This window comes from Ornithodoros turicata, chromosome 6 (genome assembly GCF_037126465.1).
Source record: "Ornithodoros turicata isolate Travis chromosome 6, ASM3712646v1, whole genome shotgun sequence".
Classification (NCBI taxonomy): Eukaryota; Metazoa; Arthropoda; class Arachnida; order Ixodida; family Argasidae; genus Ornithodoros; species Ornithodoros turicata.
This window is the reverse complement of record NC_088206.1, coordinates 23,834,379-23,862,053: the sequence shown is the minus strand read 5'-3', so window position 1 is coordinate 23,862,053 and position 27,675 is coordinate 23,834,379. Positions and strand designations below refer to the sequence as shown.

The window sequence follows — 27,675 nt, the reverse complement described above, 5'->3', positions numbered from 1 at the left end:
AATGTGGAACTGATAAGGAAACCGTTCGTTTGCTCAAAGACGAGTAGCGTCGGTCGGTCACATGACAGTAAGGGGGGGGGGGCATATTTGGAACGTTTAAGGGTACGAGCAGGATGTGAGGGACGACTCTTCGCTATGAGTTTGGGGCAAGAAGAGGCTTGCGCTCGGTGCAAGTGTGAACGGGATTGCAATAAACCTTGTTCGTTGTTTCCACACATTGTCGTTGCTGTGTTTTCCCGGCGGGTACGGTGGAAGGGCTACGCCCCGAGGTTTCCACAACAGCTGTTGTTGCCTTCCAAGCGTTTTCAGTCCTCTGACGTGTGCCGTCACATTGTCGTAAAGACCTCTGATATGCTCGGCAGAGCGCACCGGATGTTACTCAATAAGTTGCCTCATATGGACCTGCACAAGCAATTCTTCGTCCCCGAAACGTCGTCTCAAGAGCTCGATTGCGTCCTTGTAGCATTTCGCAGTTGGGAGAAAGACCCCTTATCACCGCTGCAGCGTCAGATGTCAGCATGCAGGTTGGTATGCACGACGCCTTCAAAGTGTTCCCCAAACTGCTGCCAACACAGGGATTTCCCTACACCCCCTAGGGGGGGGTGTACACCCTCCCTGCATTTTTGCAACACCCCCTGAAATTTTTAGGGTGACCCCACCACCAACCATCAGCTGGGCCACCAACACGTTCTGGTAGTGAGTCCGGCGCAGCGAATTACGTCCTGTACTGTCAAACTTGGGCTGTAGGACCACAGTCATGCAGATGATCGTACCATGGATTTCTCCAAAATAATTTGAAAGTGACTGTTCAATTCATATATTGTGCGCATATACGAGCAAAAATGCGTGCGGGCACGTAAACTCAATGTGGATCATCAAGAACCATTTGCGCCCAACTCAATCAAGCGACGTAGTCTGTTTTTTTTCGTCTAAGGTCTTCACCGTTGGTTGCTAGGTGTTCATTGAGCTTCGTCAGACAAGGTGCTAGTCTTTTTTGTTTGTCAGTCGTGTGATTATGCATCTTAATGTTGAAATGCCGTTCATAATGAATCTGTATTCTAATGTACTGTGTTCTAACGTAATAACACGTACAAATAAAACGGCAAAGCTGTGCAGATATGTTACCGCCGTTGTGCCACGATTCTTTCCGTGTCTAAGACAAATTCCGTAAGTAGAACCTTCACCAAGCATACCCCCCACCCCCTTGAAAGCTCGGCACCCCCCCCCCCCCCAGCAGTGAATTTCTGGGGAAATCACTGCTGCCAAGTACTTCTTTCGCCGTCAACTTGAGAAGTTCAAGCTTAGGCAGTCTCACCTTCGTTCGATGGCTTGAAAAGGTCGACCCTGCGGCAGTGCTGCCTGGGGATGACTCCCGTACAGTTCAATCAGAACCATCCAATACTTCCCATCTGCGAGTCAGCTTCGCTAAACACGATACCAGTTCGCCGTTGTATTGAAACACTTGACCGAATTCTGACTCTTCTTCACGTTCTGGAAGGTGTTCGATTCCGTCATCTACGGCGTTCAGCTGTACTTTCAAAGTTTTGAGTCTGTCTTCGAAGACACGGACTTCCTCTACGCCAAATGTTCCTCTCAGGGCCTCACATTCGTTGTTCAGTCGCGTTACCTGAGATCGAAGAACACTACGTTTCTTGACGAGGCCTTCCGTTTCCGATGTTCTGTTGATTTTCGTTTCACTTCCCGGGTTTTGGCACCAAACTTTTGTAACCTCTCGTTGTTGTGTTCTTCGTTAAGCAACCGAGACGACTGATAATTGAAAGTCAAAAGAACAACCTCATGTTCAGTCCAGAACAGCTCACGCCTCGTCAACCCCCCCCCCCCCAAAAAAAAAACACACACACAAAAAGTTCTACTACAGCTTCCTCTTCTTCCTCGTTTCATCTTCCTCGTCCTTCAACCTTCCATTACCAACTCATGCATTATTTTCTTAGAAGCGTTTTAAAGGGGAAGAGCTAGCAAAGATGAAATTTACTGTATTGAATTTCAAAATTTTTAAATGCTAAAAATCCGAAATGCTGGTACCGCCTCCTGTATGTCCCTATGATAGGGCATAGCCTCCTATGAAAGATGAAAGTCACTGAAAAGGTTAGCCAGCTGTAGGGATCGAACCCACATCTCCTGGATTACCGGTCCAGGGCTCTACCAATTGAGCTAAGCTAACACGCCTCTGCAGCGGCTTTCGGGGTGCGCCTCAGAACATCAGTTCCTCTCATAGCCTCCTATGTCCATTGCGGTAGTATTGGAGGTCATGAAAACATCGCGCCAGCTGTAAGAAGAAATGAAAATTTTCACAATCGTGCTCCAAAATCACTGCGTTGCATTTGTTTGCGTGTCCGGTATCACTGTAAGTTTAATTCACAGATTGGAAATCTTGGTCGACCACAATTAGATGGAATGGTCCTATCTAGCCGTGGTTAGTCTGCCTTGGAGGATCAAGGTCTGGAGGTATGTGGAAGAAGAAGAAATAACAACGACGGCCGAGGTGCCACTTATCCCCTTTCTTAGAACAGTAAGCCTTCCTTCTGACAGCGAAATAAGGTAAGATATGATAGTGCCCTGTAAACGTTTTCTTTCTGCTCCGCGAATTGGAATGCAGCCTGTTTCCATTCCGTAAACCGCGTGTATGACTACAGGCGAATAAGTAAGCTATTTAATTCGTAAAATAGGCGTGTAATTATATATGCCTGGAAAGCAGGAGGGGCAGATATTCATGAGAGCCCCAAGTATTTCTGTTGATCTGCTCAAGACCTGTCGCCAGCCTCTTGCTAATAATCTGGTTCAAATGCGACGGGCAACCTGTCTGCCAATCCGGAGCGGCCTACCTACACCGTAGACTTCTCTCTGCCTATGCCAATGGGATATCTGATCAGTTGGCAAAATGTCATTTTGGAAATTTATTAGTGCGATCAACGCGCTGGAGTGATAGCTTATGTTTTGTGTATGTCACCACAAAGACTGCCGTTACTATAAGACATCGCTTTACCGACCGTGTAATATTGAAAGCATGTAGATTTACAAGGTACTGCGATATTGGTATGATCAACTACATAGGGTCGTTCAAAGTCACAAATACTTATATTTCTTTAAGTACAATGAAAAATTTTGGAAGTACCGAACTCTCACTTGTTTAAAGTATCCACCGTGCGCATCTAGACACCGCTGTCATCGCCGTGGCAACTCCCTGATGCTTTTGGCGTAGAAAGAGGTGGACTGCTGCCGTTGTCACTGCAGAACATCTTTCTGGAGCGCTTCATCTGTGCAGAATTGTCTTTCCTCCAGCAGTGCCCTTTAGGGGGCCAAAACAGTTTTTATCGCTTGGGGCTACATCTGAGCCGTAAGAGACACGGGACGAAACCTCCCAGCGCATTTTGGCCACAGTTGCTACGGTCAAATTCGCCGTGTGCGGCCGGATATTGTCATGAACACTGGCTCTTCCTGACAACGTCCCAGGCCTTTTGTTCTGGACTGTGTTTCTCACTTTCTATCGACATAAAGTAGTACTGTGCATTCTTCGAGACCCCTTGCTTCAAGAAGTCCACATACGTATGGCACATCGCATGTCCCAGAAGACAGTTCTCGCGGACACTCGGGAGCTATTCTCGATGAAGTAATGCGTGCATTACTTCGTTTACAAGCTATCATTGGTCGCCGAGCGAAGCGTTAGGTTCGTGCTCCGGTACCGTTCCCTCTTTCAGGGGATCACTTAACACCTAAAAGTGACTTCCGGTGCACGTTCCCGGGTGCACCCTACGCACCCCTTCTTCGTAGCCGGAGAACGCTGGGGAAGAGCGGGGCCAGTTCCGGAGCGTGACGCATGTTCCGGTGTACTGACTTTCGAAATGGCGCAAGCATTGCAACACGTTGCAACCGCCCATGCTCTTTGTGTTTCCGGAATCATCGGATGTTGGCGGTAAATAGTGATACGTTTACAGAGGACTGCTATGGTCTACTGCTACGTTACTTAGAAGCAGACGACAGAAGAAAGCTCGATAGGTGGCGCGCGCTCGGCTTCCGGATAGCCTGACAAATACCATTAAGTAGAGACACCAAGGGTACGTTCCCCTGAGAACCCGGGATATGGCGCTCGGGACCCTGCCTAACGCGCCCATTGTTGGACTGGGCTGCCGCCTCACGAGATGGCCCTTGCATTCCGTTGCCGGAAACGGAAGAGCACAATGCGAAGGAAAGATTTGTGGGAATATGTAAGAGTGTAGCAATATGCAACTTAAGGCGGTGCATCACCCCTCGCGCGCCTATGGGAATCCCCATACATTTTCCAACTCGTCTAGCGCCGTCAATAACTGGTCGATTTGCACCGAGTTTCTTTTGAATGAAAGAGTGAATGAATATCTAGTACTTAATATTTTTGGATTTTTTATATATGGCTCAGAAAATTTTGTGCCGGCGTCGAAAGACTCGGAGCCTACCATCTTTGAAGTTCTCGGTCGCTCACAAAATAACTAGAGCGAAAATCACAAATCTAAAATCATTAAGTACTAGAAAAATATGTCAAGAACGAACACCAGCAAAAAGATTTCATCTATGTTAAGGCGTTCACCTGGCACATGAGTTTTCGTCGCGTATGGTCAGCCGTGTATTTTACCGTCTCGGAATAGGCAGTGCAGTGCTGCCATCTCCCATGGAGGGTATCGTCACAAGATACAACAATTTGAGCGCTGGAAATGCTATACCGCTGCACGTGCAGGTCGACGACGAGGACGACGTTGACTGTGACGCAGGAGAACGAGCACACGCAGCTTAGCGGGCGTTCACACGGGCCGATTTTCAGCACCAACTCAGACCAACTTTGGAGTTGGTGGCAGTCGGCCAACACCACCAACCATGACCAACTCGAGTTGGTGGGAATCGGTCGCGGAGCGATAACTTCAGAAATCGGTCCTGCAGAGGCCAATCAGCGAGAGGAGTATTGCCGCGTGACATATGACCTCACTTCCCGAACCCCCTCTGCTCTTTGTTGTCCCTCCCTCTTCCGGGTGGTTCATATCCCGGCGTCTGCTGAAACCAGAACTTGCTCGTTGCACGTGGTCTGTCGGCGATAGCTGAATATGGTATGTTTTGCGTACATGTAATGCTGCGTACTAACATGGTTCATGCACAGGCATCTAACTTTGAGTGGACGGCTGAACGCCTGCATCTCCTCATTCGGTTTTTCCAAGAACGGGAAAACCTATACGACGTAACCCACGCGCAGTATAAAAATAGCACGTTGAGGCAACGACAACTGGAAGAGGTTGCGAAGGAGTTGGGATGCGACGGTACGTTGTTGGAGAAAAATATAAGTGTGCCTTCCATGCACGCTGGTGTGCTTTTCATCTTGCGTTTATGCGTGCGTCCCCTCTAAACTTCCACTGTGAAGTCTCAGCTTTGTCACTTCAAACTGAATTGCACGCTGTCGTCAAGCGCAAAATACTTATGATTACCAGGTACACGAGTAGCATTAGCTAAGTGACTACACAGTTCTATTTTTGTGCAAGCATTAGCGCTGTTGCAAAGCTGTAGTGATTGAGTCTCATTCATAGCACCTTCTTCTAATTCATCCTCATGAAGTTTTGGGGGCAGGTTCAGTTGCACATTAGCTCTAAACTGATATACTGCACTATAAAAAGATCACCCCTTAGTACAAACATTGCTGTTGTTACCTTGTCCTCGGCTGTGAGAAAACTAACCACAGTGCATTCATATTAGGTCTCTCCTCAGCAAAAAGTGCACTGGCAAAGTTTCAAAACCTCAGAACATACTTCCTAAAGGAACACACAAAGGCCAGTGAGAGAAAGTCTGGCAGTGGGACAAATGAGGTGTACATTTCAAAATGGGACCTCTATGACGACATGAAATTCTTGGTCGGCTGCTATAAGCCAAGGAAGGGCGTGTCGTCCATGGAAATAAGCTTATCGCTGCCAAGGGATGCCGAGGACCAGGATATGTCACAAGCACCTTCAATGCACCAGTCCCTTTCTCCCTGTTACCCTGACCCACCTTGCGAAAGTCCCACAGACGAGGTAGCAAACTTTTATTCAGCACATGATTGAAAACACACAAGCAAACATATTAAGATAGCTGACAATTTAATAAATTCAGACAGATCCCTTGGAATCACCTCCAAAAAGGAAAAGCCCCCCGTCAAGCTCCAGCAACGATTAAAAAAAAAAGACAAAGAGGGTGGCTACACAGCAAGATATGTTGAACAAGGCGATTTCAGTCCTCAATGAGCCGGAGTTTGAAAGGACGTAGATTATTATTTCGGAATGCAGATTGCAGGAGAACTGCGTGGTATGGATCCGTTGCGAAAGGACATCCTGAAATTGCAATTAATGGAACTTGTAGTCCAGACTAAACACAATGTCGCAATATCGAGGTAGGTAACTTCCTTGAGTGATTCAGAAAACGTGTGAAAACTGTAGACATCCTTCTTCGTGTGGACAATTCGTACTGGAGAAATGTTGTACTTGTCGTTTTTCTTTTAACGATAATTGTAATTCTGCATTTCGAAATTTGAGTTATTTTGCAAAATGAACACTATGACCTGTTCCTAGTACGACCTCAGGGCAAGCAGCACGTTATGCTCGTGTCAAATTTATATTCATTGTAACTACTGACACTTCAGATTTCGCAGAAACTAATATGCGACAAATACAAGTACACTGACAGTAATCCTCGTTTGAGTAATTATAGAAGATGCGAAATACATAGCAATGTTTTTGCTGATTCCAGGCCAGCCCAAGGTTTGACGCAAGTTGATACGTTATGAAACAAGCACCATGGTCACTAGTTTTAGATGAAGCACTTTCACTGTTCCATTTCAAAGAAAAGCCATCTGTGATAACTCCAAGCGGGAGACAGGCACCATGCACACTGGAGGCGGTGTTCCCCTACATGAGTCCTGATCGAAGATGATGTAGTAGTAGTTGCCTTACGTTGCAAGATAACTATGATTAGGGCCTGACTTTTTCGGGTTTTATTTTTGGCCAAATTCGGGGGGTAAATATCGGGCGATATTTTTCATTGGAAAATTCGGGTGTATTCGGGTTAAATCCCGTTACGGCATATTCTGTCGTCAGGAATTCGGGTGATTTTTTATTGTTTAATAAAAATTTGTCTTAACGTGGAACTAATGTTTAGCAATGTTATCAAACTTTATTTTAATGCACGCTTATGAGTGTGCCACGCGACCCGGATGTTTTCGGGTAGATTCGGGTTAAACCCGAATTTTACAGATTTCGTTCGGGGGGTAAATATCGGGCGGATACGGGTTTAACCCTAAAAAGTCAGGCCCTAACTATGATGTAGGCATGAACTTTTATGGACAAGTGAAGCGGTGGGTGACTAGCACATCAATCCAGCAGTTCCAAAGCCATCTGTGATAACTCCAAGTGGGAGGCAGGTCCCATGCACACACTGGAGGAGGTGTTCCCCTACATGAGTCCTGACCGACGATGATGTAGTAGTAGTGGCCTTACGTTGCAAGATAACTATGACGGAGGCTTGAACTTTTATGGACCAGTGAAGTGGTGGGTGACGAGCACATCAATCCAGCAGTTTCAAATGCATTTCCACTGTGGGACACACCTGAGTGTAATAATAAGTCAGTGAAAGGCTAGTTATGTCCAAACCAACAGTATGGTAGCACAACATGTTGTTTTATGCCTGCTTTAAGTGAAGTGTATGACATTACACAAGTAAGATTTAAAATGTTCCTTACATTTTAGTGTGCATCTAGGTATTTCTCTTGCTACGACACGGCGCCTCGCTCGCTGACAAAGTAATCCCTGAACCTGTCTCTTGTTGTTCGAGCATTTTCCGATGCCCTTGTGCCAAATCCTGACAGGTCTTCAAGAACTCCAGTTGACTGTGATGTCGCTCCTTGGTTCCCCTTGTGGCTCACGTAGTTGTGTAGGGCACAGCATGCAAGTATTATCTGTGTTACATTGTCAGGCAGTCCATTTATCTCGGTCAGCAGGACACGGAACCGTGAGGCCATTATTCCAAAGAAACTTTCGACGACATGTCGTGCCCTTGCGTGCCTGAGTAGAAATGTAATATTGTGGCTAGGGTACTTATAGAAATAGGAAACACGGACAGAGCAGAAATACTTTCTCAGAACTGAGAAAGCAGTGTATGCATTATGCAATGTATGTATGTATAAAATGCTGTGCCTTCTTTATCTAATTGCTATTTTTCTAGTGCCAGTATGCATGATACAGACTACACAACTAACCTGTAATTGTACACACGATTTGCTTTGCTTTGCAGTTCTCTCTGTGCATAGGGTCTCAACATGTAGTCTTTCATTGGGAAGGCTGCGTCCGCGACCACTACGAAAGCAGTTGGATCATTTTGGCCTGTAAATGAAATAACAAATGCAAAGTATTTTCCTCAATGTTGTCCGTGCTCCAGCTTTTTGTCCACCAGCTCGCCTGCTTTTATGGTGTTTTGTCAGTGAGGTATTTAGTATAGTATGGCTGCGCTACAAAGAACTGGAATTTAGATTGTTTATAAGTACCAGGGAGTGGAACAGGTTCAGGGATGTTGCACACTCCACTCTCGAGATTCTGAAATACTTTCGTACCGCGAAAGGTCACAGAGTCATTACACCTTCCGTTGACCCCAGCATCCACGAAGATGGCCTGCAATATAATGAGGGAAAGATGCACATAGAGTCCTCTTTAAATGTGACCTGTAACATACCTTTTTATCTGCATCGACGAGCGCCATGAGCACCATGCTGTGGTATAGTTAAAAAATGAAGACCCGGCCTTTGGGGGGCACCTGATCCTCACGTGTTTTCCATCGATAGCGCCGATGCAGTGGGGGAAGTGCCAAAGAGAGAAGAATCTGTCTGCAATTGTCTCCCACTGTGCACTGGTAGATGGCAGCCTCATGTAGCTGTCAATAACAATTTTATTAATCAAGTGTAGCTTAGCAGGCATCCAACATAACAATGTAACTGTCAGTTTCATTACTTGTGTTCTACGTTTTAACGTACCGGGGAATCAGGTAGTTACACAGTGCTGTGCAGACCCTCTTGACCTTGTTGTGAACTGTACTTGTCCCAATACAGTACTGGTAGTGGAGGGAGTGGAACGACTCTCCTGTTATGAAGGGAATATGTCACAACCGGTATAATACAAGACGGCATTGATCCAGGAACAGTGGTTACCTGTTGCTAGGAAGCGGAGCGTGATCGTGAGTTGCTCTTCCACGGTTAATGCACTTCTCATCAGTGTGTCTTGGCACTCAACAGCCTCGCGGATACCGGACACCAGCTCCTCGAAATCATCCGTGCTGAACCGAAGGTAGCCTCTAAAGTCTTCATCGCTCAGTCGAAGAATAGGAAGCAGACTGCTCTGCGCGCCTACTTGTGGACGGGCCTGTGCTAGTGCCTTCACCCATGGCCTCTTCTTCTTTTGCACAGTTTTGTTTCCTTAAGTCACAAGGTCAGGCAGCATGGCAACAATTAGGGCAGCTGCTTTACGCTTTCGCGAAGACGTATTCATAGTTACAAAATCCCACACAAAACCACACACTGAACACTCCAAGCAAACGTATGTACACTGCACAAAGAAAACGAGGTCACACAAACACGCGGTTGAAAACTACGGACAACTATTAACCAAATATACAATGTAGAACCGAACTTTGATACAGTATAAAAGGCGCAGATGATTCAACAGGCACACAGGTAGAGCACTTGCGAAAATGGAAACGATCACGTGCAACAAACTGCCGGAAGTCTGCTCCCGATGGCGATGGGATTTAGTTCCTGACTTACTTGCTTACATTAAATTGCATTGATTACAAACTGTGCAGATGTAGCTAAGGAATAATTGTTTTATTGAAAAAGTTAGCCGTACAAACATATCAATAAATACTTTTTAACACAGTTGTGCTTTTGTCGCGAAACAAGCTGCGGCAAAGTTGGTTGTGGGCGGAGCTAACGAGTTGGTACGTGTGAACGCGGAGACTGCACCGTCTTGAAGTTGGTCCAAAGACGGTGCTTTGAGTTGGTCTGAGTTGGTGCTGAAAATCGGCCCGTGTGAACGCCCGCTTAGCCCTGCCGCAAATACGTGAACGGGCTATACTATATACATGAGCTGTTCATTCATCGATGTTTATTTTCTCGGGGGGGGGGGGGGGCATGAACGTGGCATGTCATTCCCCCATATAATGCCGGGACGATCGCGTTTATCCTCACTTCATTGGAAATCGTGTATTACAAACAGGAATGCAACAAAATGTTCAATTGCACGCTTGCGGACATGGAAATGCAGACATGAGTGCAGAACAGGGTTGCGCACTGAGATCACACTAAGTCACTGAGTCACTGAGATCACACTAAGTCGCGTCACAGGCAATCCTCGCAGCTTGTTGATGAATGTTTACTATAACGTCGCCGAGCATTTCAATTCCGTTATCGCATATTTTGTTGGGGGAAAGCGGATCATCTTCTGTCAGCGGCGGCCTTACCAAACACGCGCATTTGCCGCAGCCGTATCAGTGAACTCATGTGAAGGTTTGCATCATCGTGTGCACAAGGAGATGTGTCAAACAAAGCCAGGCAAGTACACTTTGAGCCATCAAAAACGTTGTAATGCACGTGAAGAGGCAAGGGCCAAGCGCCGTTTCAACACCAAAGCAAAGAAGTCCAGCCTTCCAGCCCTGCGTAAGAAGCCCGAGCGCCGAAATGCTGACAATGGGGAACAAGCGCAAAGACCATACATGGAGCCAACGTCCTTCGCAACGGCATGCATCGACTACCAAAAATTGCTTGAGCTCTCAGAGGAGGAGCATGGCGCATTACAGGAAGACACCATAGAGCAGTCGCTGAGCCTCCGGTGGAAAGAAGAAAGGAGAAAGCGGCTCACGGCGTCTTTTTTTGGTAGAGTATGCAGGATGCGCCCCTCTACAAGACGTGTGGATGCAGTTAAGGACATCTTGTACCGGGACATTGATACCGCTTCACTGAGGCACGGGAGGAGGTATGAGCCCATTGCGATTGCGGAGTTGGAAAAGCACGAGGGAGTAAAAGTCAGTCGATGCGGTCTTTTCGTTGACAAGGTCTGTAGCTTTCTGGCAGCCAGCCCCGACGGCCTGATTGCGGACGACGGCATTGTCGAAGTGAAATGTCCATCGTCGGCATATACGGCATGACTCCCGTTGAAGCTGTTCACTCAAAGAAGATTGTGTACTGCACTGAGGTGGAAGGCAAGTTGAAACTGAAGAGGACGCACCCGTACTGGTACCAAGTCCAGGGCCAGCTCCATGTGAAAGGCCGGTAGTACTGCCTCTTCGTAGTTTGGACAGGTGCCAGCAAGATCTCAGTGTAGAGGATTGACAGGGACGACGCCTTTTGGAACGACAACACAGTTGTCCACCTTCAGCGTTTCTATGACGGCTACCTCCTGCCAGAGCTTGTTGATCCTCGCCATTCCCGCAGTATGCCAATTAGAAATCCAGACTACAGAGCAAAATACACTGTGTTCAAGTAGGCATCCCGAGTATGTTGCGGCAAATCTACGTTCGTTGCGAACATGTTGAGGAACCTGAACGACGTCGTGGACAAGCCTCCGTCACAAATATTCTACGTACAGAAATATGCTTCGCCGAGCATGCAGGACGAAGTTGGGGACTCCGTAAAATTTACCAAGGAGCTACCGCGAGATTGGGACACGTCTCGCGCTGCGCTCATCGTCGTCGACGATCACATGACCGACGCCGGTTCCTTGAAGGAGGTGACTGATCTTTTCATTTGGGGTTCATACCATGCCAATACGTCGATCTTCTTACACGTTCAAAACATCTTTTTCGACAGTAGCCATTTTAGAAACTATATCCTACAACGCCAGTTACGTCGTCCTGCACTCTTAAAAATGAACTTCACCGCATAGCACGCTCCTAGCCAACCATCATCTCGAATGATATCGTTATTTGCCCTGATTTGTTGACAACGGGAGGCGTACGCCTTTTCTGTGACACTTGTGCTGTTCACAATTGTCACAGAAAACGCGTACGCCTCCCGTTTTCAACAAATCAGGGCAGATAACGATATCATTCGAGATTATGGTTGGCTAGGAGCGTGCTGTGCGGTGAAGTTCATTTTTAAGAGTGCAGGACGACGTAACTGGCGTTGTACACTCTCAAAAAATGAACTTCACCGCATAGCACGCTCTTAGCCAACTATCATCTCGAATGATATCGTTATCTGCCCTGATTTGATGGAAACGGGAGGCGTACGTCTTTTCTGTGACACTTATGCTGTTCATAATTGTCACAGAAAAGGCGTACGCCTCTCGTTTTCAACAAATCAGGACAGATAACGATATCATTCTCGACAATAGTTGGCTAGGAGCGTGCTATGCGGTGAAGTTCATTTTTAAGAGTGTAGGATATAGTTTCTAAAATGGCTACTGTCGAAAAAGATGTTTTGAACGTGTAAGAAGATCGACGCATTGGCATGGTATTGTCACGAAGCGAAATGGGTCGGCGAGTCGTCGAATAAACAGCGAACGGTTTATTAGACTACTTGGTAGCAAAACACAAGAGTGATAGCTCTCAGAACACAACTGAGTTCAAAGAATGAATGCTCCAGCTTGGAGCGCACAAGCATTTAAGCGTCGCGCCGAAAAGTCTAGAAACAGCACGTGCGTTTGCCAGAGAGCAGGCAATGTGTCTGGAATCTTCTTGCTTCTTCTTCAGCATGCGCCGGGATGAGATGTACCGTTTCGTGCTTGCCCTGGAAGTTTCGCGATGATGATTCGTGGCATTGCCCCCTCCGTAGACGGGGCATCGTCTCATGCCGTTTGTTGTCCTTTTTTTTTTCCTGTTGTTTCCTTCCAGCCAGTCTTCAGCGCTACCAGGGGAATGAACGTGTAGTATATTTCTATTGTCGGGAAAAACTCACGTGACCTCAGACGTCGGGCCAATCGTTGGGCCTCGGTAGAGTAGTTTTTTGCTTTGTTTTATTTTGTCTCCATGGGTGACGCGTGACGTAAAGCGACGCTGCCGAGGGGTTCTCTTTTTCTTTCCCCTCTGTTCTCTCCCCGCTTTGGCGGTTCTGGATTTTCGTTCGCATCCAGTGAAATAAATAAAACGCGGAAGCGTTGGCTCTTTCTGTTGCACAAGGTGCTTTATTTTTCGGGATTGGTATTTCCAAATCACACATATGCAGTCTTCTGTATCTGCGCCAAACACGAACTTTACATGAACATTGTTTCTGAAGTTCGAGTAATATGCCGAAGCAACTTCACATTCACTGTTAGCTGATGTCTCAAGTGGAAGTCTTCACTAGATCAGTAAATTCACTGCACAGGCACACACATTCACAAATCCAGCATGACAGGAAACATGTCCATATCCCTTTTGCTGCTTGTATAGTGTCACATGTCAAGGCTGACCCGTCACAAAGGAACCTGTGCAGCTGCTAGGCCAAAAGTTGATGTTCCAACCACTCAGAGTGGCATATCCATTCTATTGCGTCCATGCCGATGCTTTTCTGAAGCAGATATGAGTTGAGCAGTACCTAGTTGATACCTGAGCAAGAAAGACCAGAATAGGGATCAGAAAACGTGAAAACTAAAAATTCTACCGGCCGAAATGCTGAGTATATGCCACAGGTGCGGTGCTATGCTATGCTACGCTAAGCGGCAGAATGGAATAGGAACTGACTTACCTGCCATCGAGTGGAAAAACACAGTATTGATCCTTCTTGAATCGTTGTCGCGCCAAGCAAGCGAAGCAACCTGCGCCTTCCACTTATCTATCACTGAATTTACTTGCAGAAGTATCCAAGAGGATTCGAGTTTTGCAGAGTCGGTATCGACGGGCACTAAAAGCCATCCAAAGCGGTACCGGCAAAGATGCTATGCGTGCGTCCCTGCTGCACCATATTTCGAAACTTTACGGTGAACTGCTCCGGCACCCCAGCCCCAGACACGGCGGTGCCCGCTTTCCCGCGCCACGAAAAGGTTATAATTTCAAACGGACCAATGAGCGCTCGCATACCAGGGGAGCGGCCGCAGGAGCCAATGGGATGCTCTCGGTAGAGAACTCGCGCTTCGACGTAAAAATTTTGACGTTTCATGACGTTTGATGACGCGAAAGGCTCGCAGCGCCTCACTTTAGTCCGCAAAGGAACTCGCGAGTTTCATCCCCTTGGCGCTACCTGCTGTAGTACGGCTTGAGTCGAACGACGTGAACTATTTCAGTCCTCGGGGGTCGTCGATAGGGAACGCTGCCCTCAGGTACCACTTCGTAATCCAGGTCTCCAATGCGTCGAAGTACTTTGTAGGGACCGAAGTACCGCTTCAGTAGCTTCTCGCTCAGGCCTCGTCGTCGAATCGGCGTCCAAACCCATACCAAGTCGCCTGGACTGAAGCGTACGTCTCGTCAGCGCAAATTGTATCCTCTTTCATCGACGCGTTGTTGTTGACCAATCCGTAGTCTGGCCAGCTGGCGGGCTTCTTCTGCTCGCTGTGTGAAGTCCAGAGCGTCGTTTTCCACATCACTGGGTTCGTGGGGCAGCATCGCGTCCAGCATAGTCGATGCGTCATAGCCGTGTGCAAGGCGGAACGGTGTGAATCCCGTTGTTTCCTGGACGGCCCTGTTATAGGCGAACGTGACGTAAGGCAGTATTTCGTCCCATGTCTTGTGCTCGACGTCGGCGTACATCGATATCATGTCGGCAAGGGTTTTGTTTAGGCGTTCGGTGATCCCGTTCGTCTGCGGATGGTACGCCGTTGTCCTCCGGTGAGCGGTGTGGCTGAGTCGAAGGATTTCTTGTGTTAGCCTGCTTGTAAATGCCGTTCCCCTATCGGTGATTAAGGCGGTCGGAGCTCCGTGCCGTAGTACGATGTTCTCGATTAAGAACTTCGCCACTTCTGTTGCTGTGCCCTGTGGAAGTGCCTTAGTCTCAGCATAGCGTGTCAGGTAGTCGATGGCGACGATTATCCAACGATTTCCGGAAGACGAACGTGGGAAGGGCCCGAGTAGATCCATCCCAATCTGCTCGAACGGCGCCGACGGCGGTGCGATTGGTTGAAGGTACCCAGAAGGTCGTACCGGCGGCGTTTTTCTTCGTTGGCATTCCCGGCACGTCCTTACGTAGTGGTGTACGGTCTTGGCCAGTTTTGGCCAGTAGTACTTTTCCCTTATACGGGCCAGTGTCCGGCTGTATCCCAAATGACCTGATGACGGTTCGTCGTGGCAGGATTCAAGAATCTCGATGCGCATGTCCCCAGGCACTACGAGAAGCCAAGTAGCGCCTTGTGGTGCGTGGTTTTCTTTGTAGAGAACACCATTACGTAGAGAAAAACGGAGTGATCTTCTGAAGATGGGAGGAACATTGTCGGCGCGGCCCTGCAGATAGTCGACGAGTGTCTTCAATTCGGGGTCGTTATACTGCTTGGTAGACATGGTAGTCGCGCTCATTAGACCGAGGAAAGCGTCGTCGTCCTCGAGGCTGTTGTCCTGTCGCTGGAGTGGTGCTCGGGACAAGCAGTCGGCGTCGTTGTGTTTTCTTCCTGACTTGTAAGTGACGGTTACGTCATACTCCTGTAATCGGAGGCTCCATCTCGCTAGGCGTCCGAGGGGTCCCTTAAGCCAGCCAGCCAGCACAGAGAATGGTGGTCTGTTACCACCATGAACGGCCGTCCGTACAGGTAGGGGCGCAACTTTGTGATGGCCCATATGAGTGCAAGGCACTCTTTTTCGGTCGTTGAATAGTTCTTCTCTGCCTTGGTTAGCGTTCTGCTTGCGTAAGCGATGACACGTTCGACGCCGTCGTGAAGTTGAACGAGCACGGCTCCTAGACCATCGTTGCTTGCGTCGGTGTGTATTTCTGTTTCGGCGTTTGGATCGAAGTGGGCAAGCACGGGTGCGGTCTGTAGACGCGTCTTCAATTCATCAAACGCCTGTTGCTGGGCTTCACTCCAAATAAACGTGGATCCGTCCTTCGTGAAGGCATTCAGGGGTGACGCAATTCTTGAAAAGTTCGGAATGAACCGTCGGTAGTAGGCGCAAAGGCCAAGAAAGCTTCGAACGTCTTTCACGTTAGAAGGAACACGGTAATTTGCAATGGCCGCCGTCTTCTCGGGGTCGGGGCGTACGCCGTCGCTGCTCACGAGATGGCCGAGAAATCTGAGTTCCTCGTAGCCGAATCGACACTTCTGAGGCTTCAACGTCAGCCCTGCAGTTCTGATAGCCTCGAGGACTTGCTTTAGTCGTTCAACATGTTCTTCGAATGTTCTTGCGAAGACGACAACATCGTCGAGGTACACCAGGCAGGTTTGCCACTTCAACCCGGCGAGAACTGTATCCATAACACGCTGGAACGTCGCTGGTGCTGTGCAAAGGCCGAAAGGCATAACCTTGAATTCGTAAAGTCCATCCGGAGTGACGAAGGCAGTCTTCTCACGGTCCCGTTCGTCGACTTCAATTTGCCAGTACTCCGTCTTGAGGTCCATGGAAGAGAAAAATTTTGCATTTTGAAGGCGATCGAGCGTGTCGTCGATGCGCGGTAACGGGTAGACGTCATTCTTCGTTATCTCATTGAGTTTCCGGTAGTCGACGCAGAACCTGAGTGTTCCGTCCTTCTTCTTCACTAGTACCACCGGCGATGCCCACGGACTGGTCGACGGCTGTATAATGTCATCTCTTAGCATCTCTTCTACTTGCGTTCGGATCGTTTCTCGCTCTTTGCAGGGGACCCGGTACGGCATGCGGTGAATTGGACGCCTTTTCGTCGACGATGATGCGGTGCTTCGCAATGGGCGTTTGTCTTACTTTCGACGATGCAGCGAAGCAGTCACTGAAATCGTTGAGCATCTGGAGAAGGGTTTGCTTTTGATATTTATTGAGTTGAGGGTTTACGTCGAAATGTTCGGCCTCGTGTTCCGTGGTGACCGCGGTGCGAGCAGTGTCCATCAGGTAAACATCCGTGGTGGAGTATTGGTCTACGATGACGGCTATCTTCGTGCCGTTCGCCAGGTGTTGTGGCTCCGGGCGAAAATTTGTGACCAGGAGTTCGAATATTCCGTTTCTTACGGGCACAATTCCTCTTGCTATCCCAATTCCTCGTTCGAGGAGAAGTTGCGTGTTGCCTTCAGCCAACAAACAGCCAGTCGGTGCTCTCTCGCACGTAGCGGTCACAAGGACCGACGACAAGGGAGGCAGGTTGACGTGCTGAGTCGTCACGGTGGTTACGTCCGTGTTTGCGCGTTTCTCCGGGGTTATTCGTGCCCACCACTTGTCTTCTGCTGTTTCCGGCGTTTTAAAAGCGATGACTCCATTTGTGAAGTCGATGATTGCTTCATTTTCGACTAGAAAGTCCATTCCGAGTATTACATCCCGTGGGCAGTTTGGCAAGACGGCAAAGCTGACGACGTACTGGATGTCAATCACTTGTATGACTGCCGTGCATCGGCCAGTCGGTGTTACGACGTGTCCACCAGCAGTGCCGATGTTAGGCTCATCCCACTTCGTTTGCACCTTGCGAAGCGTCTTAGCCAACCTACCACTTATAACAGAGTCGTCGGCTCCGGTATCGATTAACGCAATCATCTCATGGCCGTCGATGAGTATTTTCAGGTTATTGGTAATTTTTCGAGCGTCGTGTTGGTGCTGCGTTGCTGTTCGTCGAGTTGGAGGAATTGTAACTTGTCGTCGGTCCGCTTCACCTCCCGGAGCTGCAGTCTTCAGTTTTCCCGGTTAGGGCCGCGCCACACAGGTCGTCTTGCCGGTGACGGTGAACGTGCTCTTCCTGGCGACCTGCTGCGGTGGGGAACGCTCGGGGGCGGGTCGCGTCGCGAGCCAGCAGAAGCATTCTGCTGCCGTAGGTAGTCTTCAAGCGTCTGGTCAAGCGTCAAGTCTTCAAGCGTCAAGCGTCAGAGCTTCTGGTAGTCACTCCAATTGTTGAACTTGGCGATCCGCTCATAGTGGTCGACCCAATCGTCCACGTCGTCGTAATACTCCCCACTGAATGTCTTCGGCGACCGTGCAGGGGCTATGGGCGTGGCAACAGGTTGCGCCACTTGGGTACTGGTCTCCGCAGTCATCTTCTTCTTGCGTTTAGGGGGTTCTAATGGACCGAATTCTGCAGGCAGACCAAGCCGTCTTCTGCTTTGTCGCAGTTGGTCTTCCAGGCCGTTGGACAAGGAATGCCCCGCACCTCCACCAGAAATGTCACGAAGCGAAATGGGTCGGCGAGTCGTCGAATAAACAGCGAACGATTTATTAGACTACTTGGTAGCAAAACACAAGAGTGATAGCTCTCTGAACACAACTGAGTTCAAAGAATGAATGCTCCAGCTTGGAGCGCACAAGCATTTAAGCGTCGCGCCGAAAAGTCTAGAAACAGCACGTGCGTTTGCCAGAGAGCAGGCGATGTGTCTGGAAGCTTCTTGCTTCTTCTTCAGCATGCGCCCGGATGAGATGTAGCGTTTCGTGCTTGCCCTGGAAGTTTCGCGATGATGATTCGTGGCAGTATGAACCCCGACTGAAAATATGGCGCACCATGCGCAGCGTCCACCATGTGGAACATTTCGGGCAACAACTATTTGGCAGAAAAAGATTGGAGTATTTTCTGGACGCCTATAAACAAGCGATGTCGTCCCCCCACGCTTATTTACTCGGGGAACTTCACAACTATACGCACGAGGACCACAGGTTGCGTAGCAATATCTTTCCGGGAGAACGTCAATATATCTACGCTCCGAAATGAATCCACGCCCTCACCTCACTTTACTTACTCAAAGTACTCTCCACTCTCCCCCCCCCCCCCCCCCCCCCCGCGCCGTCGCGACGTCTTGAGACGTTCTTCTTTGTTCGACATGAAACACCTTTCCGAAATTTGCCTCAATGTATTGAATGGAAAGGTGGCTCTAGCTCCAGACACGTTGGCGCGTTTGAAGAAGCACAAACGCTTCTTACGTCGGCTCGCCTACAAAAAGATTCACAAGAATCCGCAACGTTTGAAGCGCTATCTGTCTCAGCAGCGAGGACAGGGCGTTCTTTTGTCGGTGGTTCCTCTCTTACTTTCCGCCGTGTTGAATCTTTTCGCCAATGGCCAAGAGAATTGAAGTGACCACCTCCATCGGGAACATTCTTTCCTCGAAGGAGAGTGACGACGTCAAAGTGAAACTCATACTGCAAGCACTGTATCGCATACTCAAACAGTACGAATTCGACCCCTACGACAATAAAAACAAGGCGTCCGATGCTAAAAATGACTTTGACTATTAGCTCCTCTCTCCAGAGGTGGACGAAGAGGAAGCGGAAAGGGTCGCCTTGGAATTAAAGAAGGTTATTTCCTGGGATCGCGAGGGTTGTGTCTCCGTGTCGGGCAAGCCCATCAGGCACTCCTCTGTTTAGGAACTCGTCAATTATTCGTTGCAACGTAAGACGGGAAAGAAACCTTCCTGGTTCCCCAAAGTCTCGAAACTATTGCATCTGATTTCTATGTCCAAATCTCGCGAGTCTCAACAGCAGCAGCAGCCGCACCGTGTTCACGGGGGAGGAGGATGCCACGAGCTCCGTCGAGGTACTCCTGGAACCCCCGTTTTACAACATAATCGTCTACATGGATATCGTGGAACCCACGTACGTGGGGAGCGGGAAAAAACCGATATTACCCTTTTATTACGAGAAAGACAAGCACGTCGTCACCTACACGTTAGATAACATCCAGTATTTTAACCTATCTCAATTCGAAATTCCCTCAGTGACGATTGTTCTCGCGGACGAAACGGGAAGACGTTTATCCTTGCGGTCCAAAGGTAGAACCAATTTAATGTTGCATTTCAAATATGTACCGTAGTTCCATCAAAATAATTCCCGTGTACACGGGACCCCTTTTCCAACGAAGGGGCGGTGTGTTGAGCAACATATCCAAGTTTATCGTTCCCATCTGGCAGCAAATAAAACCGATCGCCAAGAAAACGTTGAAGCGCTTGGCAGGGAATTTGGCCGACGGCGAAGGAATATCGCGCGCAGTAAAAAAGACGGTCATAGCAACGGGGAGAGACGTGTGCTGGATTCCACGGAGGGCTTTGGAAGGAACAATGGAAAGAAATGTCGCAAAAGACAACAAAAGATGCCGACACACGACGCACCTGCAGATATCTTTGGTTCGCCGGTGAGGGTCACACATCCGCTGTACGCTCCGGTCATCATGAAGTCAATGAAAGACAAAAAACATCGCGACGGTCGCCGCTCTGTCTGATGAGTGACGTGATGATATTCGAACCCCCTTCCATTCTATACGGCGTGGAAGATACTTCGTACCAATTCTTTCATCCGGTCAACGGGGTAAATAATACAGTGATCGAATTTTCTATTGAAAATTTGCAAAGGGCACACTTGGATCTCTACGGCAGCTTCGTGTCTTTGACCGCGCGCATTATTCGCGAGGACGGAGAAGAAATGGACGAGAAAGATGTCGTTTTCCCAATAAACCATCTGTTGAGTGGCATGTTTAAGATGGTCACCGTTTATGCGAACAACAAGCTCGTCAGTTCCAACGAGTAGTACGCCTACAGGAGTATTTTGGACGTCGTACTTCATTCCACGACCCTGGCTCAATGGACAGTGCATGCGGCTGGACTCTTTTGGACGACGAACATTTTACGATTACGACGTCTAGTCAGGCGCCCACAGCTCCCCATAGAGCCCATAGTTTGAGATAATTCAGGCAACACTGGACATACGACCAATGAAAATGCGTCGTGATGCCTAGCAGCCAACCAATCAGCAACCTCTCAGTTTGGCTCGGCTTTCGGCCGGCCCTGGCTGCCATTGACTTCTACTGGTTTTCATACCTGGCGCCCGTTATTCCAAAATAACTAAGACATTTTTGATAGGCGAAATACATATTTATTGATGCAACGTATAAACTCAAATGTTTGACTCATATATTCACCGTGCGTACAGGACGTTTCGTTCCTTGAATAGACAGCAACCAAGCCAAGTTCGAACTTGCAAACCACACATACAGTCTACTTCTGGAGGCGAGCGAAGTCCACGAGTGCGTGCGTTTCACAGATGAGCATCTTCTTCTCATTCTGGCGATGCACCGTAGGTCACACAGTCACGGGAAATACTTTTGTCGTTACGAACACTCTCTTCTTAGTCACTGTATTTGAAAATGCGACAGCGCTCGAAAGTGTTCCTCAGGCGTCAGTTCACGAAGCATTCCAGTTCCGACCCGGCAAGAATATCCGTATGTTGACACTTTATCGGAGATCAGTACATGGCCAGAGTCACTATAGCTCACGAACAAACCCGCGCGTACACTTCCTCTTTGGTCGTTGTGGTCAACCGACATCGGCGAGCCGCGGAGACGCAGCGGGTGTACCCTGTTACCCACTCTTAATAATAAAACTTTTGAAATCCACGCTAAGAAATCCACCCTTCAAATTCCAATCCTTTCAAATTCAAACTGTCAAAATAAATCACAATGGGTCTATGCAGTCCAGTGTTAAGCATGGTTTTACGTGAGAAAATCAGTGTTTAAGAAGGTCACACTCCAGAATAACGAGTCTTTATGCAATTCTGTGTGGTATTCAGCATGTATCTCTCAATTATTCATCAATTTAATTAAGTTAGAGGCGTAAATAACTACGCGTATGAATACTAGGAAAACAACGCTTCAGGCTTCAGAGGTTCGGCCGTTCGGCTACTATTGGGGACGAGGCTATTAGAGAAAATGGAGTAACGACGGAGCTGTATGGTGTTGCGTGATGTGCTGCATGAAAAGGATAATCACTGCAAGCTCTAATAAAGCATATGTTTCTTCTGCCGATTTCGTCAGGTATTTTTCAGACGTGTAACGACTTGGTGTGCTAACACGCGCGTGTAACTTATGAAGGAATTCATTGGTGAAGTGACATTGATGCAGTCGTAGCTGGTTTGGACAGGCAATCTGGTAGCGAAAAATGTCCACGATAGGCAACATATAAAACGTACCGCAAAACTGCTGTGTCGACCATTTGTCACGACGGTAATCACGTACATCACGGTAAACATCATGGAAACGTCTCTTGCTTTCCTCGGCCTCGGCCTACGAAGAACCGCTAATGTTATGTTTGATAAGCGCCGCGAAAAGTGCAAGCAAGTGCGAAAAGCAAGGTAAAACTGTGCCGGGAACGCCGTCACTTAAGGGATGTGTTTAATTAAATCACAGTCAGAGATAGCAAAGGAATGTTACTGGTCATATCGAAAGGAGATCTCGTTCACCAACATATCAATGGATTGTTTAAATAGTGTTCCTGTCAATGGACAACTGACGTTTTCGTCCCGTCTATACTGAGAAATGTTGGCCCAGAGCTTGGTTTCTGGATGCCACAAAACACTTCTCGCCAATGTGGTGCACTGTGACTCAATGGGGCATTTACAGCTCAGTGTCATTACCACATGAGGCAAGTTGGCTCTCTCAGGTGCTGTCACTGCAGTGCTGTAGAAGATCCAGAGTATATTCTTTGTCATTGCCCACACTACTGAGCTTTCCAAACTGCCATTTTGAAATCTCAATAATCTGAACTCCTGCCCCTCTCTCTAAAATTTCTTGGCCTATAGCTAAATCGAGCCCACGAATGCCTGCTCCCGAAGCTCTTTTGGCAATTTTGGACTCCATGGGACATTATTTCCTTCCTCACACCACAAGCAGCTATGGGGTAGAGTACCACCCAGGCAATGAAACTCTCTGTCCATCTCAAAATAAAGTTGATGAACAGCATCTGCAACTTCTGTGAGGTGGTTTAAACCACTCTTATAACTACATTATACAGACAAAATACAGAAACCGACACTTCCTCAGGTAGGACCTAAGGAAGCGTGGACCTCCATGCGAAACCTTGTACAAATTAAACTTAAACAAAAATCTTTAGTGTCGGTTTCTGTATTTTGTTTATGCGATCTACAGGACTTGACTCCCCTCTTCGTATATCAACCACATGGTATGTGTAACCTAGGAATGCTGGTATGTGGGTGGAGTGACTAGTTTGCCACAGTACCACAAATAGGAACACAAATGGCTGATAAATCTGCTACAGAATCTGGGCCAAGACGATGAGCACTTGGAATCATCACAGTTTTCAATACCATGCAGAGGAAGACAGAGTAGAGTACCCTCAAATTTTGTAGTACTTTTTCTGAATTACTTGTAATTATGCAGCAGCTACATAGGCAGCAGTTAAAAAGCTACTCAGAATTGCCAAAACTTCATGCTAGCACTCAATTCTTTTTCAAACTTTGGTTTGTGATGTGATGAATGTTTCGGTGACTTCCATAGGCCCGGTTTCACCAACTCTGGTTAACTGAACCAATATCAAGGGTTGCCAATCCTCGAACAGACACTTAACAGACACTTCTTTTTTTCCATCGGTGATGTGGTGAAGCAGATAGTTTAATGACCGTTCATCTTAGTTCAGATGCTGAAAAGGTTGGTGAAACTGGGTCATTATGTAGCATTTGTGTTCTGGTGCTGTGCAATGGTTTTTCGAGGGATTCAAACTACAAAAAAAGGGTAGTAATAAAAAAAATTCTTGGCATACCCACCTACCTACATATGTGTCCTGGACAGCATGTAAGAAACTCAACCAGAATATAATGTCATCATGACATTGGTAGACAGACTGATGCCGAAACAAATCGGAAGGGGAGGGCTGGGTTCCACGAATGGGCACTTGTTCACTTCCTCCTCTTGAAAGAAAAGTAGGACCGAAAGTTGCGTGCTCTGTCAGAGACCACCATAATCCCCTCAAGACCGTGCCTTTTTGATGCGAACTCGTCCCCCCTAGCTTTGAGCGTAGCTCAACTGTACCAAATTGGTGGCACTGTTGAACAGTATGATGTCATTTGTTTTTATGATGGACAGTGTGATGTCATTTGTACCGTTTCTAAGGCACTTTGTACAAGGGTTTTGTATGCCAGCAGTGTACTGTCTGCGAAAGGTAGTTTCCGTGTCCACTTCAAGAAGAAAATTTTTTTTAAGAGGCTTAGAGGATGTGTAACTAATGTGTGATTCCCACTAAATATCAGAAGAGAGCTGCACACTTAAATACCTGAAACCCTCAACTCAATTAATTGTAGGATCAAAATTACGTGGAAATATATTGAGGTTTGTCTCGTTCACAAAAGACATCATTGCACACTCTGCAAAGTGCATCGGTAGTTGCCATGGCCTACATCAATCATAGATACTGCAAACCACTCATTGAGCATAGTCAGTCCGCGGTACACAAAGTGAAAAGCGTCATTGCCCATTGTGAACATGGCCATGCAACAGTGCTTGCGGCTCCGCATTTCTCACTAGTTTCTTTCATCACTTTGTTATGAGATGACTAACGCTTTGCCAATTCAACACTTGGAACTTTGGAACAACTTTGCAAAGCATATGTACTCGTATGCACTTCCTTTAATCGCTTCAGGAGTATTTCTTCCGTAACATATCTCAGCAAAGCAGTATGTCATGTAGGTAACACAATTTTGGCACAGTATTTGCTTGATATGTCCAACAAGCAGAGATATCAAATCTTTGTGCCAAAAATGGTGTGCCACGTGTCCGTGTAAAGACGAGTCGCTTAGATGGAATAGGTACAGCATCTTGATGTTGAATGCAAGAAGTTAATGTTTGACAACATATATGTCATGGGTTAAATAGAGCAGTAGTACTGTAGAAGTGGTTTTTTCCGTGTGGAAAATATTTTCGCGTTTTCGAGCAGAGCTGCTTTGAGGATTGATTCGCAAGAACTTAAATTTGCGACACAGGTTTCCGGAGTGCTTTGCTCTTGCATATCGTGCCGCCGTCAATATTCGGGCATATTTCGGCACGTCCTAAGATATCCGTTGTTCACGTGGATTGCGGCATTCTAGGTCTATTCCTTCTTCTCCTCACAGAGATGGGAGGAAAGGTCCTGTCAAATGGCCTTTAGGGGGCCCTGTAGGAGGCCATAGTACTGGCCGTGTGCAAGTTAGCCAGTTTATTTTAGCAGTTCTTATTAATTATCACTCGGGGCACTGACCAGTTCGGTTGAGATGTGGTACTATCATTCGGAGCTGGTTTTGAGAATGCAGGGGAAAGGGGCATGTTCTGGCTTCGTGGTATAGTGGTGGTATATTGCATGTATAGTGCAAAGCGTTTATAGGGAGTAACAAAAGCATGATGAATTTTCATTTCTTTTCATCTTGCCCTGATGGGATAAAACAATTCTCTGCGCTTGCCTTAAAATGCCTACGCAACATGGAGTAGAACGGGTCAGGTAGCCGCGGTATAGCGAACGCCGAACGATTTTCGCCCTCATATGGCCAGAGTTATTCGCGGGAACTTAAATTCGCGATTTTGGAGGTGTGCACGAAAAACGCGAAAATAATTCCGCGCGAAAAAAACCACTCTACAGTATCATACACCTCAGAAGAATGCCAACACTTCAGTGCTTTACCTTTACCTGTTATTCCAATGTTTACTCTCCCTTCTATTGGAATTATGTATTTCAGAATCATTTTTGTATTACTGAATTTTAATTTGGCAATCCTTTCACATGTCTTGTGATAGACAGGTAGCAATGTAAGCAGTGTTTATGTGCCTCTCACACCTGCATCTTTATGCAAAAGTACTCCAAAAGCCGGGTAGACGACATAACTAGACAAAAAAGTAGAGAACTCCAACTTAACATAACAAAATAACAAGGTTTACTCAGACGTTTCATCCGTGATGCGACGGAGATCATCAGTGCCTAACTGAATGAGCGATTGCACAACCTGTCATTATTTAAGGAGATGGGAGTATTGTTCGAGGAAGGGCCACGGTTTTTCTTAAAAACCGTGGGGTCACTGCGTATGTTTCGAGACTCTAGAAGCTTCCTGTGTCCCCATCTTTGTTCTCTCTTGTTATGTTAAGTTGGAGTTCTCTACTTTTTTGTCTGCATTTTTATGTCTGAGGGTGTTTTTGTGACAAGAGGGCAAGGGTGCCGGCAAACATGGCAACATGTTCAAAAAAAATGCAGAACCAGAGAGACACGCACACAAAAAAAAAAAAGTATAGCATAACACAGTCCCAATCATTTTGTCGTGTCCGTTTTGATGTGTCGTCTGTTCTACAGTTTTTTTTTTTTTTTTTTTTCGTGTGTAGTTTCTGGATTTTAAGCCCAGGAGCAGTTGCTGCAGAGGATGCTGAGAACATGTGAAGCATACATTTTCTCATTCTCACATTATGCTGTAAGCAGTGTGAAATACAACCCAAAAGGAATTTAATGAGAGACAACTTGTCATCAAGATCAGTGTGGGAACATTGCAAAGGAAAAAATAATTCTGAACCATAATGAATTTCTATCCTATTTAATGGTACAGTATCAGATGAAAGTAATCCAAATAATATTAAAGAAGTAACCGTGCAAATTATGAGTCAAACAGTGAAGCTGGCTGCACTACACTACAATGTGTCACATGTAACAATATCAGTGTTTCCAAAACTGACACATAAACCTTAGGGAGGCCGCAATAGTCAAAGCAGGGGTTACACCAGTTGGCGAAAAGAAAAAGCAGATGAATGAACGCAATATGCGACAAAACCAAGGAAACTATCACGCTACAACTGCAATATATTCAAGTTTTTTTAAAAAATAGATGTTAGTTCAGCGCACAGATATCAGCTGTCGAACACACAGCCATCCCGAAAACTATGCCCATCTTCGTTGATGCACCCACGAATCCACAGGAAGACCGCCGAGGCTTTCCCACTCGGATTAAGTATCTGTACCTAGAACTGTGAACAGTTTGGTGTACACTCCAGAAAACGAGAACAGCTGATTGCCGATTTCATGGGCGCGGCCATGCGAGCCGACAAGGACAGTTCAACAGAGGAGCAATTTTGAACGCGAATGTGGCGCTAGTGGTAGTCGCAACAATTTGCACTTAAAACGACGTAAAGTGACCAAAAATTAAGCAGCGACGATGCGTGCTTGCTCATTTTTGATTATTTGGGCCTGTAGTCCACGTCACGGTTTCAGAAAAGCTGCTAAAAATGACGATGACTGGCACAAGAAAAACGAGTTTGCAATGTTTTTTGACCCGTTGCGGTTCAAGCGAATATATCTTTTTTGTGCTTCCTTCCTCTTTTTTTCTTTGTTTTTCTTTTTCTTTTATTGTTTTTTACTGTTGTAGGTTCGTTCCGGAGCCCTAGCTTGGAAAGCTGCTCCTGTTTAGTTTCGGTATAAATCGGAATGTGGGGCAGGGGGAACAGTCCATCGCTCCTCGAGTTTTCACAGTGCTGGCTCTGCCCCCCACCCCCCGCCCTCGAATTTCCCTCCGAGGACCTCTTTGAAAATGCCGTACTTCTCAATCTCTAACTCCATGTCCAGCAGTGCTCTCCTTCAGGTTAGGTTAGGTTGGGTTAGGTTAGGGCTCGCTCCTCTTGCCGACTTCCGAGTTAGTGCGCGAAGTATCTCGATAATGGAAAATCTGAAACGGTGCACTAAAAACAAATGTCACCTCTGGGGATAATAATTTGAAGCTCATCGATGAAGATTCATCTCATATCTAAACCGATTGCCAGCAATTCTGCTCTTTCTGTTTCTCGAAGAAAGAAAAAGAGCTTCACACACACACACACAAAATACATCTTAGTGAATTATGCAAATTAGAATGCCA

General features: G+C 47.1%; 2 protein-coding genes across 4 annotated transcripts in view; one reads left to right on the top strand and one right to left on the bottom strand.

The window, feature by feature from the left end:
• The first annotated feature begins 2,482 nt into the window (after positions 1–2,482).
• The window catches only part of LOC135397743 (uncharacterized), a 186,350-nt gene continuing 161,157 nt past the window's right edge, over positions 2,483–27,675 (top strand). For both annotated transcript variants that reach the window (XM_064629339.1, XM_064629338.1), the window contains exon 1: positions 2,483–2,559. The gene's annotated coding sequence lies outside the window, so the exon portion shown is untranslated. The remainder of the gene's footprint in view (positions 2,560–27,675) is intronic.
• On the bottom strand, positions 6,036–9,733 carry LOC135397741 (uncharacterized). Of its 2 annotated transcripts, none has more exons than XM_064629336.1 (7): positions 9,200–9,733; positions 9,026–9,131; positions 8,728–8,925; positions 8,543–8,666; positions 8,258–8,381; positions 7,742–8,063; positions 6,036–7,608 (listed from the first exon to the last, which is right to left on the bottom strand). In XM_064629336.1, the coding sequence occupies exons 3-6, from the start codon at positions 8,761–8,763 to the stop codon at positions 7,772–7,774; spliced, it is 576 nt and encodes a 191-aa protein (XP_064485406.1). In that variant the 5' UTR covers positions 8,764–8,925; positions 9,026–9,131; positions 9,200–9,733; the 3' UTR covers positions 6,036–7,608; positions 7,742–7,771. The 2 variants fall into 2 exon arrangements, with proteins under 2 accessions (XP_064485406.1, XP_064485407.1); XM_064629337.1 differs by having other exon boundaries at positions 8,609–8,666.